General features: G+C 42.5%; 1 protein-coding gene across 3 annotated transcripts in view; it reads right to left on the bottom strand.

The window, feature by feature from the left end:
• Positions 1–13,264, bottom strand: part of DLG3 (discs large MAGUK scaffold protein 3) — a 150,290-nt gene that overhangs the window by 80,842 nt on the left and 56,184 nt on the right. For 2 of the 3 annotated variants that reach the window (XM_069942818.1, XM_069942811.1), the window contains exon 5: positions 12,496–12,549. In XM_069942818.1, coding sequence (XP_069798919.1) covers positions 12,496–12,549 — 54 coding nt within the window. Of the gene's footprint in view, positions 1–3,610; positions 3,665–12,495; positions 12,550–13,264 lie in introns of those variants that run through there. The other variant, XM_069942812.1, reaches the window with a different exon arrangement.

The raw sequence follows: 13,264 nt of genomic DNA, 5'->3' as shown, positions 1-13,264 counted from the left end.
GCTTTGTAAATGTCCCCCATAGAATACACTCCAGCCGGGATCGCTAGCGGCCACGCAAAAAACTGACATGACATTGGATAGCGTCAGAGAACCTGTCAGTGAAGATCATCCTGCAGTAACCGTCCGTTCTGTGACACGGCCTGATCACAGAACGGCCGGTGTTATACATAGTGTGAACATGGCCCTAAAGTGTAAAAAATGCTCTTTATTATTTGTAACTTTTTTTTAACTTTTATTTATTTATTTTTACTCATTCTTGGTTAGAATTCCTTTTTTTTTAATATGAAGGCCTTTCTCATCTGCATTATATACAATTAATATTACAAAAAGAACTTTTTCCATATCCAGCAAGGGAGCATTTTTACCGTTTTTCAGACTAACTAATATAACAGCCCAGTAGATGGTGCTGGAAAGCTCAATATACAATTACAGACTGTAGACTCCTCCAGTGATCTTGCATTCAAGTTTGTTCTTCTGAATAAGCATTTGTCCACACAAGCAAAAACTTCACCAAAAATATCCCCCTCCCCCCGAATACACTGAAAAACAAGTTTTGAAAGTAGTTCTAATAGAAAGCCTAACTTGAAGTCAATAGGAACTTGAGAAAAATGTCAAAAAAGCCACATAAAAACACAGCAAAATCAGCACCAAAAATGTAAACCTAACCAACCAACAGTAATTTTATTGCAGATATTACTTAAAAAGTCATTGAAATTTGTGAAATATGTGTTGCCCATTTGCCACTTTTTAAAATAGATGATATCTCTTAGTATTCGTTCAGATCACCTTTGTGCCCTCCATTTTACGGATACATGGTTTGGCCATGTTCACATAGTGTGAGACAGCGGCCGTTACATGACCCAGCCAGGTCGTGGAACGGCCGGTGTCGGAAAAGATCATCCCGGCAGTTACTGCAGTACCAGCCAGATACTCTTTACCGCCGCTGAATTCAGATGCGGGCACATCCATGCGCACCCGCATCTGAATTCCCCGCTGCTCACAATGTGTGAACTGACAGGGTTTTCTGCGGCCGCTATTCAATGAATAGCAGCCACAGAAAACTGACATGTCAGTTTCTTGCAGGGCCGCTAGGGATCCCGGCCAGAGTGTATACTATGGAGGAGAGGTATCAAACTGGTGTAAAGTAGAATTGGCCCAGTTGCCCCTAGCAACAAATCAGATTCCACCTTACATTTTCAAAAGAATCTGTGAGGAATGAAAAGTGGAATCTTATTGGTTGCTAGAGGCAACTGAGTCAGTTCTACTTTACACCAGTTTTATAAATCTCCCCCTATGTGTATACACTCCGGCCGGGATTCCCTCAGCGGCAGCACTACGTAAGTACTATAGAAATCAGGGCTGTTGTTGCAACGGCCGTTATTACTTCGGTACTTACATAGTGTGAACATAGCTTAAAAATGTGAATATGGGATGCTACATGGAAAGGTACTGGCCTTGTTTCTTTTAGTGACCCAAATTTCTGAACATTTAAAGCAGAATTTTGCACTACACACAATATACGGTGCAGCAAACTAGACACTCTCCAGTACACACTCAGTTTCACCAGTGTATTACAGGAACCATGAGACAAGACAAGTGGGAGTTACAGTATCTTTTCACACTCTGTATGAAATCACCCTATAACAAGAACTGGGTCTGCAATACTTATTCCCACCATTTCCTCTATGAATTCTGCTGAATGAATGCTGCTCATTGAGAATGTCAATGAGGTAATTTATTTTCTGGGCACTAGGTCCTCATCGGTATCTGGGGGGGTGGGGGTGATGCATAGTAGGTAGTGTAGGTAGTGCATTAGGTCATTGGGAGGGGAGTTCAAAAGTTTTGGGTTATTCTGAGATTGAAATATATGCATTTTATAGTCACATTTTTAATCAATTAAGTTTTTTCTATACTGGGATATCACAATGAACTGTGTTTTATTATAGCGATATTGTGGTTACCAAAGAATCAGTTCTGGAGCACGAACTGTGCTTTATTATATCAGTGCAGTTTTGCAATTTAGATTTTCTTTCCACTATGAGTATATAGTGCCATAGCCTTGTAAAACCTATATATGTAGCTTTGGTAATGTAAAAAATAACAAAGAGACCATGCTTATCTATCTGCATTCCCAAATGATCTTCTGATTGCTTTTCTGGGTTCCCCGCTTAGTGATGGCCCGCTCAGCCAATCACTGGCTGCTGCAGGACAGTGCAGTGATTGACTGAGTGGGCTGTCACTGAGTGGGGAACCTAGAGAAGCAAGCAGGAGGGCACCAGGAGAGCACACACAGGGTGCTGTTACACAGTGCAGTTTTGTTGCAATTTTGAGGCCAAAATCCAGGGTAAATTTTAATCAATTAGATAAAATAAAGGACAAGTGCTGCTTCTACTCTTTTATAATCCACTCCTGGTATGTAGAATAGAATTAGCATTTGTTATTTATTTTATCTAAATTATTATTATCCACACCTGGTTTTGTCTTCAAGACTGCACAACATAAGAGAACCCTAAGACTGTGTTACCACATGTGTGTTCAGATTGTGATCAGTTTTGCCTTCAAAATTAAATCACAAACGCTAAATAAAACCTGAGCAAAGCTGCCATGTGTATAAACACTCTAAGGCCATGTTCACACAATGTGGGAACATGGGCCGTTGTTTGACACAGCCATGTCAAACAACAGCCAATGTCTTACATGTTCACCCGGTCAATACTGCATTATCTGTCGGATGAACATCATTGGATTTTAATTGAAATGTGGGCACATTCAAGTGTGCCCGCACTCCAATTTTTACCTTAGACTGGGGGCCGTACTTTAAACTGTGAACACAGCCTATTTTTACAGTCGTTGTTCACCGAACAACGGCCATACAAAATAGGCCTGTGAATTATTGTGTCTACACTACGGCCGTTGTTCCATATACTGTAATGTAATTGATCACTGTTCTTTACTGCAAAAATACATTGGGTAAACAAGGCCTAAAAATACAAAAGAACACACAATGTGGAAAAACTGCCTGAAAATCCACACCCAAAAGAAAACACTTATGTCATTATATGGGAAGTTTGCCGAATTAGATGCTGTGCTTTACAATTTGGTTTGGTTGCAGATGAGAAAGACTTCCTATGTTTAGTTAGGGCCCAGAGAAGAGCTATTTGTTTCTTTTTGATGTTGCACGTGTTATGCTATAAAAAGTGTTTCACTGATATTGTTTATTCTGGACAGGAGACAACTAAATTTCGTATCAGTAAAGCCTGTGAAGTGTCAGTGCCTATTGCCAACCACATCCAATAATATAAACATATATATATAGTGAAGGTGCTCACTCCTACATAAAAGGTTACTATTACCTTGCCAACAAAGCACAGAAGAACATGGCCCTTGTAATTTCTAGGTTGTTAAAAATCATAATATACCTAACCATAGGTAAGGTTTGGGGTCAGATGTCTGGAAGCAGAATTTGCTCTTAAGAATCATGGTGGATTTAAACTCTAATGCTGTATATTCTGCTTCACATACCAACTGTTTAATGCATTTCTAACATGTTGATTCATAGCAATTACATATTTGAAACCTACACATTCAACATATTGAAATAGTCACTTACTGTGGATGTGATGATCATTCAGTGTCGGTTGTTAAGAACTGCCACCTACACACAAACTGCACAGTGGGCTGAACTAAAAATCTTCAGAATATTAACTAGGAACAATTACTTATTGTAATCCTGAAATTTATCATATATAATATCTTGGTAATGTCACTAATCTGTAGGAAAATGAGAACTCATACATGAATCATATGCATGTTCTTTTATGGTCTGACTAACCAGGCAGCAGAACATTGCCCAGCAGCATCACATTGTAGTCATTCACATGATTCAGAAGAAAGAGTGATACATAGACCAGGCCACCTTCTTCCACTGCTCTGTGGTTCTGGTGCTCATGCATCCTTTGTAGGTAATTTCAGTGGTAGATGGGGGTCACCATGGAAACTATGACTGATCTGTGACTTTTCAGGCCCAAACTCAGCAAACTGCGTTGTGCCGTGTATTTCTATTATAGCCAACAATACATTTATCAGCTATTGGTCATACAGTGGCTCTTCTGTAAGATCAGACCAACCCAGACTAGCTTTCTCTTTCCATGAGTGTCAGTGAGCTTTAGCTAGCCCATGACCCTGTGCCTGGTTTACTTCTTCCCTAACCCATTTTAGGCAGGTAGTAATCACTGCATTCTATGAGCACTGCACAAGACCTGACATTTTGGTGGCACAATTATCATCAAGCCATCACAATCTGGCCCTTGATCCATATACATGCAAAAATGTAGTAAAATTATTTCTATAAAACCACTAGTTACTATACAGACAAAGAAACAACAACCAGGGGATTACACAGGGTACTGGTAAAAAAAAAAAAAAAAAAAAAAAGCCAGGCCACACTAGTTACACACCAATATGTGGTCTGATAACATAAAAGAGTATTAGATTACATAGTACTCTGGCTCCATCTGCTGGCTACACACAATAATGCATAAAGAGTAATTAAGGTGCTTCATACATATCTGTGACTACCTATAGCCTTTACACCAACATCACAGAAAGAAAAAGAAAGCAAAAGAAGCACTAAAAAAGTCCAAAAAAAAACCCCAAACAGACCAGACCAGAATTTTCTTTTTTGCAAAAACGAAAATATTAAGGGAAAACACATTATCATTGTTGCCTTACTCCACCAGTATCCCTGAAGCACGGAAGTGCGAAACACGTGTTATGTGGTCCCAGGGATACTGGTGGAGTAAGGCAACAGTGATAATGTGTTTTCTTTATATTTTTGCAACAAAAAAAAAATAAAATCTGGTTCCTCTTCACATCCCCCTCCCCAGCCTTTTTTAGTGCTTCTTCTGCTTTTTTTTCTCCTTTCTGTGATGTTGGTGTAAAGGCTATATGTATTCACTAGAGATGAACGAACCTCGAGCATGCTCGAGTCGATCCGAACCCGAACTTTCGGCATTTGATTAGCGGTGGCTGCTGAACTTGGATAAAGCCCTAAGGCTATATGGAAATCATGGATATAGTCATTGGCTGTATCCATGTTTTCCAGACAACCTTAGAGCTTTATCCAAGTTTATCCAAGTGCTGTCTCTGGAAGAAGTAGTGCTGGATAACCCCTTTAAATTCAGTCTATATTCTAAAATAATATTCATTATATTTTGACCTAAAATTGAAAGCTTCCAAAATGTGAAAAAGGCCAAAAGGTCTCAGGAAGCAATCTTAAAGTCTACTATTACTAAACTCTACTATAAAAGCCATATGTTGTAATGGTATCTGATAAAAGACACATGGGATTGAGCTGGTTAACTGTCAATCACAACAAATACTGGAATACTGTACTTTAAGGACACTGACTATTTTTAATTTGCACTAGCAGAACGTCGAGATCCAGTAAAGTCGACTTTTATAGAACAGAAACCCAGACCCAGAGGACACATAACATCTACTTGTTAAAGGCTTCTCATTAACACAGACCAGATCTCATTAGATGATATCAGTAAACGGATGCAAACTAATTAATCATACCTTACTCCTTATTCCTACTGTGTAAAAAGCTCGCTGCTGCTAGAGAACGCTCAGGGTGTCTGTCTCTGAGAGACCAATTTTACAGTATATTTTCTGAACTTTAAATTTAGGAATAAGTAGCACTAGCTCAAAGACTACAATTTTTTTAAAATGACTGTATGGAATGGCGCAGAAGACTTCAATATTTCATACACTGAAATATTCTACTGCCAATAAGTGACTGTTAAGAAGACTTCAACCTCAGGATCCTCCTGCAATGAAGGACAAAGACCTTGTGGGGGTTAAGAGCAAAGACCAGGTAATCCCTTTGTTTCTCATCTCTAGCCAGTACCAAATGGATTACAGCCTATGTAATCCATATCTTGCCTCTAAATGAATGTAACAGTATCAACACCCCATGTTTTCCAAAAGGTGCTGCTATCTCTACCTGAATAGATTTACAATTGCAGTCAAAATCCATCACCCCCCATTGCAATTGAGATTTACGGAGGTTAAAGACCAAACTGCAAAAGACCTGCAGCAAGATTTGGTGACAGCAGGTACTGAGGTTCCTATTTGCACAGTAAGGTGTTTGGGCCCTATTACACAGAGCAATAATTAGCCCTATTTGCCTGATTATCACTCGGTGTAATGAAGACAGCGATCAGATGATGAAATAATCATCGGCTGATTGTTTCTTTAAGCCCAGACCTAAAATCATCAGCTGCCGACCATGCATTGATACGTATAATAGCGGCGCACAAATACTTCACATGTCCACGCTTCCTGCCTTCTCCTGTGCTCTGTATGCGTCCTGGCACCGCGCGCTGCAGCTTCAGAATGGCCTGTCTGAGCTGACACTGGCCGGGACTGTGGATCTCTGATGCTCTGGGGCTGTTCGCTTTCTCACAAAACCTGAGGCCTGTGACAGGCAAGATGGAGAAATATCATGCCCTCTGTGAGGAAAGTGAAGCTTGGGCATCATTGGGACTTTCAACAGGACAAGGATTCCAAGCGTACTTCAAAGACTTGGTTTCAGAATTTTACCAAGGCTTGGTTTTAGAAGAATTCCTTAAAGTGATACTGTCACCCCCTTGGACAGAGGTGACTTTCGCATCAGCAGCAGACACAGCGACTGACGCACATTGTTAAATTACCTTCATGGCTAGGTTCACACACACACCGTCTTTTTTTGACTAAAGGACATGATCATGTGATAGCAATGGGCATATCATTAGTCAGCCATCTAGCTAACAGGCAACATATAGCTACCAGAAAAAAGGAGAGTGGCTGACATCTATGTGTAATACGATGTGGGTTCAGAGGAAAAAAAAGACGTAATCCAAATCCGTACCCACTTCCCAGAGTTAGGGCAAGGTACAGCTTTGTCTGAATGGGATGGAGTTCTAGGAATGCATGGTGCATACAGGGCCAGCATGGGGGGCAGGGCAATTTCCTAGGGCCCCCTGCAGCTGCTATGATGCCAGCAAGCTGCAGCAAAGTTTGCTGTGAAAACGCTGCAGCTTGCTCCTGGCCCACCCTTATTCCTTAAGAGATCCCCCCTCTGCTCTGACAAGCCTCTAGCTTCTGGGGTTTGAAGCACATGTCCGGATGGTAAGGGACGTACAGGGGATGTCTTCAGCGACAGTGCAGCTCCTCCTTTATACTGCCATAACATAACCTGCTATGTGCCCGTATACTGCCATAATTTCACCTGCTGTGTTCCTGAATACTGCCCTAATATCACATTTTGTGTGCCCATATACTGTACACCGTCATCATATCACTAGCTGTGTGTCCGTATACTGTATACTGCCATAATATAACCTGCTAAGTGCCTGTATACTGCCCTAATATAACCTGCTATGTGCCTGTATACTGCCATAATATCAAATGCTGTGTGCTTGTACACTGTATACTGCCATCATATCACCAGCTGTGTCTCTGTATTCTGTATACTGCCATAATATCACCTACTGTGTGCCTGTATACTGCCATAATAAAACCTGCTATTTGCCTGTTTACTGCCATATTATCAAATGCTGTGTGCTTGCATACTGTATACTGCCATCATATCACCAGCTGTGTATGTCCGTATTCTGTATACTGCCATAGTATAACCTGCTATTTGCCTGTATACTGCCATAAAATCACCTGCTGTGTGCTTGTATACTGACATAATATCACCTACTGTTTAATCCTTATATTGTATTCTGCCATAATATCCCCTGCTGTGTGCTCATAAACTGTTATAATATCACATTCTGTGTGCCTTAAACTGCTATATCATTTGCTGTGTGCCCCTATACTGCATACCACCATAATATCAACTGATGTGTGCCCGTATACTGCCATATCACCTGCTGTGTGCCATTATCCAGCCATAATATCACCTGCTGTGTGCCCTGTATACTATATGCTGCCATAATATCACGTGCTGTGCGCCCTGCATACTATATACTTCCATAATATCACCTGCTAATCTATGCTGCTGCTGGGGTTGTGAGGGACACAAACGTGCGGTATACTTACCTTTCCCACTCCGCTGCACCCGCCAGTTTCTACACCCCCCCCCCTATCAGCCAGTTAAGCTCTGCAGTATAGAGAATAGCACAATATAGTACTGTCTATGCAGAGTGTCTATTTTCTGTGGAAACGACACATCAGCAGAGTTGTCAAAATTATGACAGTAGCTAACTATGAATATGTTGTGGTACAATATCTGAGCACTTGGGACCCCACTTTTAAATTTTGCCCAGGGCCACACTTGACCTAAAACTGGGTGAACAGGTAGGTCCAGCTGACAGGGGGAATGGCGCCTCCTTGGGGCCACTGAAAAAGGCTTAATGACATTCCCCAAGGTTACTAAACTACTTGGGCATCAATCACCAATATCTACTAGAAAAATTGTAATATCTGGTAATTTGTATACAGAGATTATCACTAACACTCTGTGTATACAAACATTAAAGGGGTATTTTCATCTCAGCTATTACAGCTATACATGGAAGTCTTGTCAAGATAAATAATTTTGCAAAAGCATTTATTAAGCAAAGATTCCTCCTTCTACTGATATGACTGCTCTTTCCTTCCTATTGTTGACAGCTCGTTGTCTAGGTTACCAACCACCAAACAGTAAACTGCTTTTAGAGCAGAGTGGTGGTCAGTAACTTATGCAACAAGTTGTCATTAATGGGAGGGAAAGAGCAGTATATCAGAAAAAGAAGGCACATTTACTAAATGATTGTATTTGCAAAAATATTTAAAGCAGAAGTCTGGCGACAATTTTTATTAATGTATTGTATTGCCTCCCAAAAGTTATACAAATCACCAATATACACTTATCACGGGAAATGCAAATAAAGTGCTTTTTTCCCTGCACTTACTACTGCATCAAGGCTTCACTTCCTGGATAAAATGGTGATGTCACAACCCGACTCCCAGAGCTGTGTGCAGTGGCGGAACTACCACCGTAGCAGCAGTAGCTGCTACTACGGGGCCCGGCTCATCAAGGGGCCCGGCAGTGGGGACTGCGGGGACTGCCTGTGTGATGTCCCCTGGTTAGCTCTGCAGGACGTTTGTCCTGACACTAGCTAACCAGGGGAGAATGATGTTTGTAGAACTGCAGGGCAAACACTCACCAGCAGGGGGCAGCATCAAAAAGTACGTGGGGAGAGAGGGAGACTGGCCTGTCAGCTGCTGCACGGAGCATCCTGTGAGGTAGGATAACCTCTGACTCCTAGCCCTCTCCCGCCGGACCTCGGAGAGATAGTGACAGCTCCCTCCTCCTCCTCATGTAAGTGTACACTGTCTCTGATAAGAGGTGTGTGTGTGCGTGTGTTTTATTTCTACAGGAGCGGTGACATTATAGGACTACAACTCCCAATGTGGTCTGTCTGCTGTCTGTGCCCCCCTCCCCCCAAAGACACAGACAGACCACACTGGGAGTTGTAGTCCAACACTGTCTATATAGAAAGCAGCCCTGTGACTGCAGCTCTTGTAGGACTAAAAAAACTCATTATGCATAGTAGTGCCAGGCTGAATATATATATATATATATTACAGTGCAGTACCAGGCTGCATCATGTATATGTCTGTATATATATACATATGGCTATATATGGCTGGATATATATATATATATATATATATATATATATATATATATATATATATATACATACATACATACATACATACAGTAGCAGGCTGGAGAAATATATATATATATATATATATATATATATATATATATATATATATATATATGTGTGTGTATGCAGTGCAGTAGCAAGCTGGTAGGCAGGCAGTTACAGAATGGAGGTGTCTGGTATGGCAGCGCTATATAGTCACAGTGTGGCGGTATTGGTCAGGTCTGGTATGGCAGTGTTATCCAATCACAGTGTGGCGGTATTGTTCAGGTCTGGTGTGGCAGTGTTATCCAGTTACAGTGTGGCGGTATTGGTCAGGTCTGGTATGGCAGTGTTACCCAGTCACAGTGTGGCGGTATTGTTCAGGTCTGGTATGGCAGTGTTATCCAGTCACAGTGTGACGGTATTGGTCAGGTCTGGTGTGGCAGTGTTATCCAGTCACAGTGTGGCGGTATTGGTTAGGTCTGGTATGGCTGTGTTATCCACTCACAGTATTCCGGTATTGGTCAGGTCTGGTATGGGAGTATTATCCAGTCACAATATGGCGGTATAGGTCAGGTCCGGTGGGGCGGTGTTACGCAGTCACTGTATGGTGGTATTGGTCAGGTCTGGTATGGTGGTATTGGTCAGGTCTGGTGTGGTGGTGTTACGCAGTCACTGTATGGTGGTATTGGTCAGGTCTGGTATGGTGGTATTGGTCAGGTCTGGTGTGGTGGTGTTACGCAGTCACTGTATGGTGGTATTGGTCAGGTCTGGTATGGTGGTATTGGTCAGGTCTGGTGTGGTGGTGTTATCCAGTCACAGTGTGGGGGGCCCCATTGGAAAGTTTGCTATGGGGCCCAGCCATTTCTAGTTACGCCCCTGGCTGTGTGGGCTGTGGCTGCTGGAGTGGATGATGGCAGGGGGAGACTGAGGGACACAGGGCACTGGAGGGACACTGAGCATCCCCCTGCCATCATCTTCTCCAGCAGCCACATCCCGTACAGCTCTGGGAGTCGGGTCGTGACATCACCATTTTATCCAGGAAGTGACATCACCATGTTATCCAGGAAGTGAAGCCTTGATGCAGTAATAAGTGTATATTGGTGTATATTTGTATAACTTTTTTTTTGGGGGGGGGGCAATATACTTTAATAAAAGTTTTTACCGGACTTCTCCTTTAACTTGACTAGCCCTACATGTGCACAATTTGTCAAAGAGTTTACATGTAAGCTGTGTTACACCTGCATTGGAGGCCAAAAATACCTGATACAGAAAAAAAAAAACAAAAAAGCTGTATAGCAGATATCTACACCAATATGCTATGCTTTTATATGCAGTTGTTTCCTGTTCATTTACATGCTTAACTTCCTCTTCCTGCCCATTATCCCCAGCAAGCCTCAAGCTAGGTTCTGGTGCACTGGGAGGAGTCTAGGGAAGGGAACAGGGTAGTACTGGGCAGATCTCAGAGCAGAGACTAGAGCCTACCTTAAGGCTTGCTGGGTACGATGGGAGAGGAGGCAGGAAGAGGAAGTTATTTCAGCATTTGGATTTACGTGTATTAAAAATTTAGTCTTCCAGTACTAATCAGCTGCTGTATGTTCTGCATGAAGTTGTGTAGTCCCTCCATTCTGGAGAGCAGGAGAGGTTTTCTATGGGGATTAGCTACTGCTCTGGACAGTTCCTGTCACAGACAGAGGTTTCACCAGAGAGCACTGTGTCAGCCTTGAAAGAATACACCACTTCCTGCAGGTCATACAGCAGCTGATAAGTACTGAAAGACTTGAGATTTTTCAATAGAAGTAAATTACAAATCTCTGATACCAGTTGATTTGAAAGAATTTTTTTGCTGAAATACCCATTAAGGGTAGCTTCATCCGTACCAGATCCGCAGCGGATTTCATGCTGCGAGTTTCCTGTACTGTGAAGCTGAATGGGTCCCATACACACAGCGGATCCGCTGCGTGTATGGGACCTGGCCCCTTTAAACCCCCCGCCACCGGCCGCAGCCCCGGCCCCTTTAACCCCCCGGCCGCCCGCCCGCAGCCTCGGCCCCAAACATACATGACCTGCACAGCGCCGCGGCTGTGTGCGACGCTCCTGGCTCCCCTCGCTCCTTATCAACGAATTAAGGAGCAAGGGGAGCCGGGAGTGTCGCACACAGCTGCGGCGCCGAGCAGGTAATGTATGCTCGAGGCTGCGGGCGGGCGGCCGGGGCTGCGGGCGGGGGCGGGGTTAAAGGGGCCGGGTCCCATACACGCAGCAGATCCACTGCGTGTATGGGACCCATTCAACTTCACACTACAGGATCCGCAGCGGATTTCGCTGTAAACGCGCAGCGTGAAATCCGCTGCGGATCCGGTACGTGTGAAGTTACCCTAAGGGTGCGTTCACACGTACAGGATCTGCAGCAGATCTGCAGCACATTTGATGTCACAGATTTGAAGTTCAAGATTCAAAGCAAATCAAATCTGGGCCATTAAATCTGCTGCAGATCTGCTGCGGATCCTGTAGGTGTGAACGCACCCTTAGGCATGCAAACATACAGGAAAGAACTGCATATAAAAGCATGGCAGATTTGTCTAGGCAGCCGGATATATTTGAGATATTCATTTAGGTCCTGAAAAACCCGTCATCGAACCCCTTCGCTGCCTGGTTTTGTGCAGTGACACTATGTCTTGTCTGCCTGAAATCTATTCTTCAGTAGTAAAGCCACACAACGTGTACCTTCATTTTAGCTAGCCTTTGGATAGAATGATAATTAGATTGCATTACATCAAATTCTAATTTCATTCATATCACTCACCGAAGAGCCTGGGTCCAGACAGTCTGCATTCACCAGCATTGGTGCAGCACCAGCCTGTAAAAAATAAGAGACATGATGCCATAAATATAATGCAATACACAGATGATGCAAGAAAATAAAGCCCAAGCAAATGAAATACACATTAGAGATTAGACATTAGAGAAAAAACAGCAACTTTTTTTTTTTTTCCATGTGACTAGTAAGAAAATAATGGTCACCATATCAAATACCAGAACTAGTGGCTGTGACTTTTATGCAAGTTTAAAACAATGATAACTAGTGTGTATAGCTATGTCACCACAGCAGACAATCACTGGCCTTAGCAGCATACAGCATGAAACCCTTTTTTTTTTTTTTACAGAAAAGCAAGTTGGACAACTCCTTAAAGTTTACCTGTCCATTTTAAAACCTATTGACATTAGTATTTATGCCCCGACCAATCTCCAGCATGAGTAGGAAGAGACCCTTTGTGTGCACATGACTATGATGTCCCATAGACTTAAATTTGGGGTCCTTTTTAATCATGTGACACAGAGGAAAAAAAATAGCACACGCTTCTCACAGTTCTTTCTAGAAAACTGTCAGGGTCCGAGTACTAAGATTCTGACCAATCAAAACTTTTGACATGTGTCTAACTTTTTGCATTCTGTGGATATAATTCACATGTACCAAACTTGCTCCATAGTTGAGACTACACGTTTTCCACTGAGTTTTTATGGTGGGAGTAGCGTAAAAATAAAAAATAATCGACATGCGCCTACACCAGTAC

This window comes from Dendropsophus ebraccatus, chromosome 10 (assembly GCF_027789765.1).
Source record: "Dendropsophus ebraccatus isolate aDenEbr1 chromosome 10, aDenEbr1.pat, whole genome shotgun sequence".
Lineage (NCBI taxonomy): Eukaryota > Metazoa > Chordata > Amphibia > Anura > Hylidae > Dendropsophus > Dendropsophus ebraccatus.
Note: the sequence above shows the minus strand (reverse complement) of the source record. Positions and strands in the feature narration are given on the sequence as shown.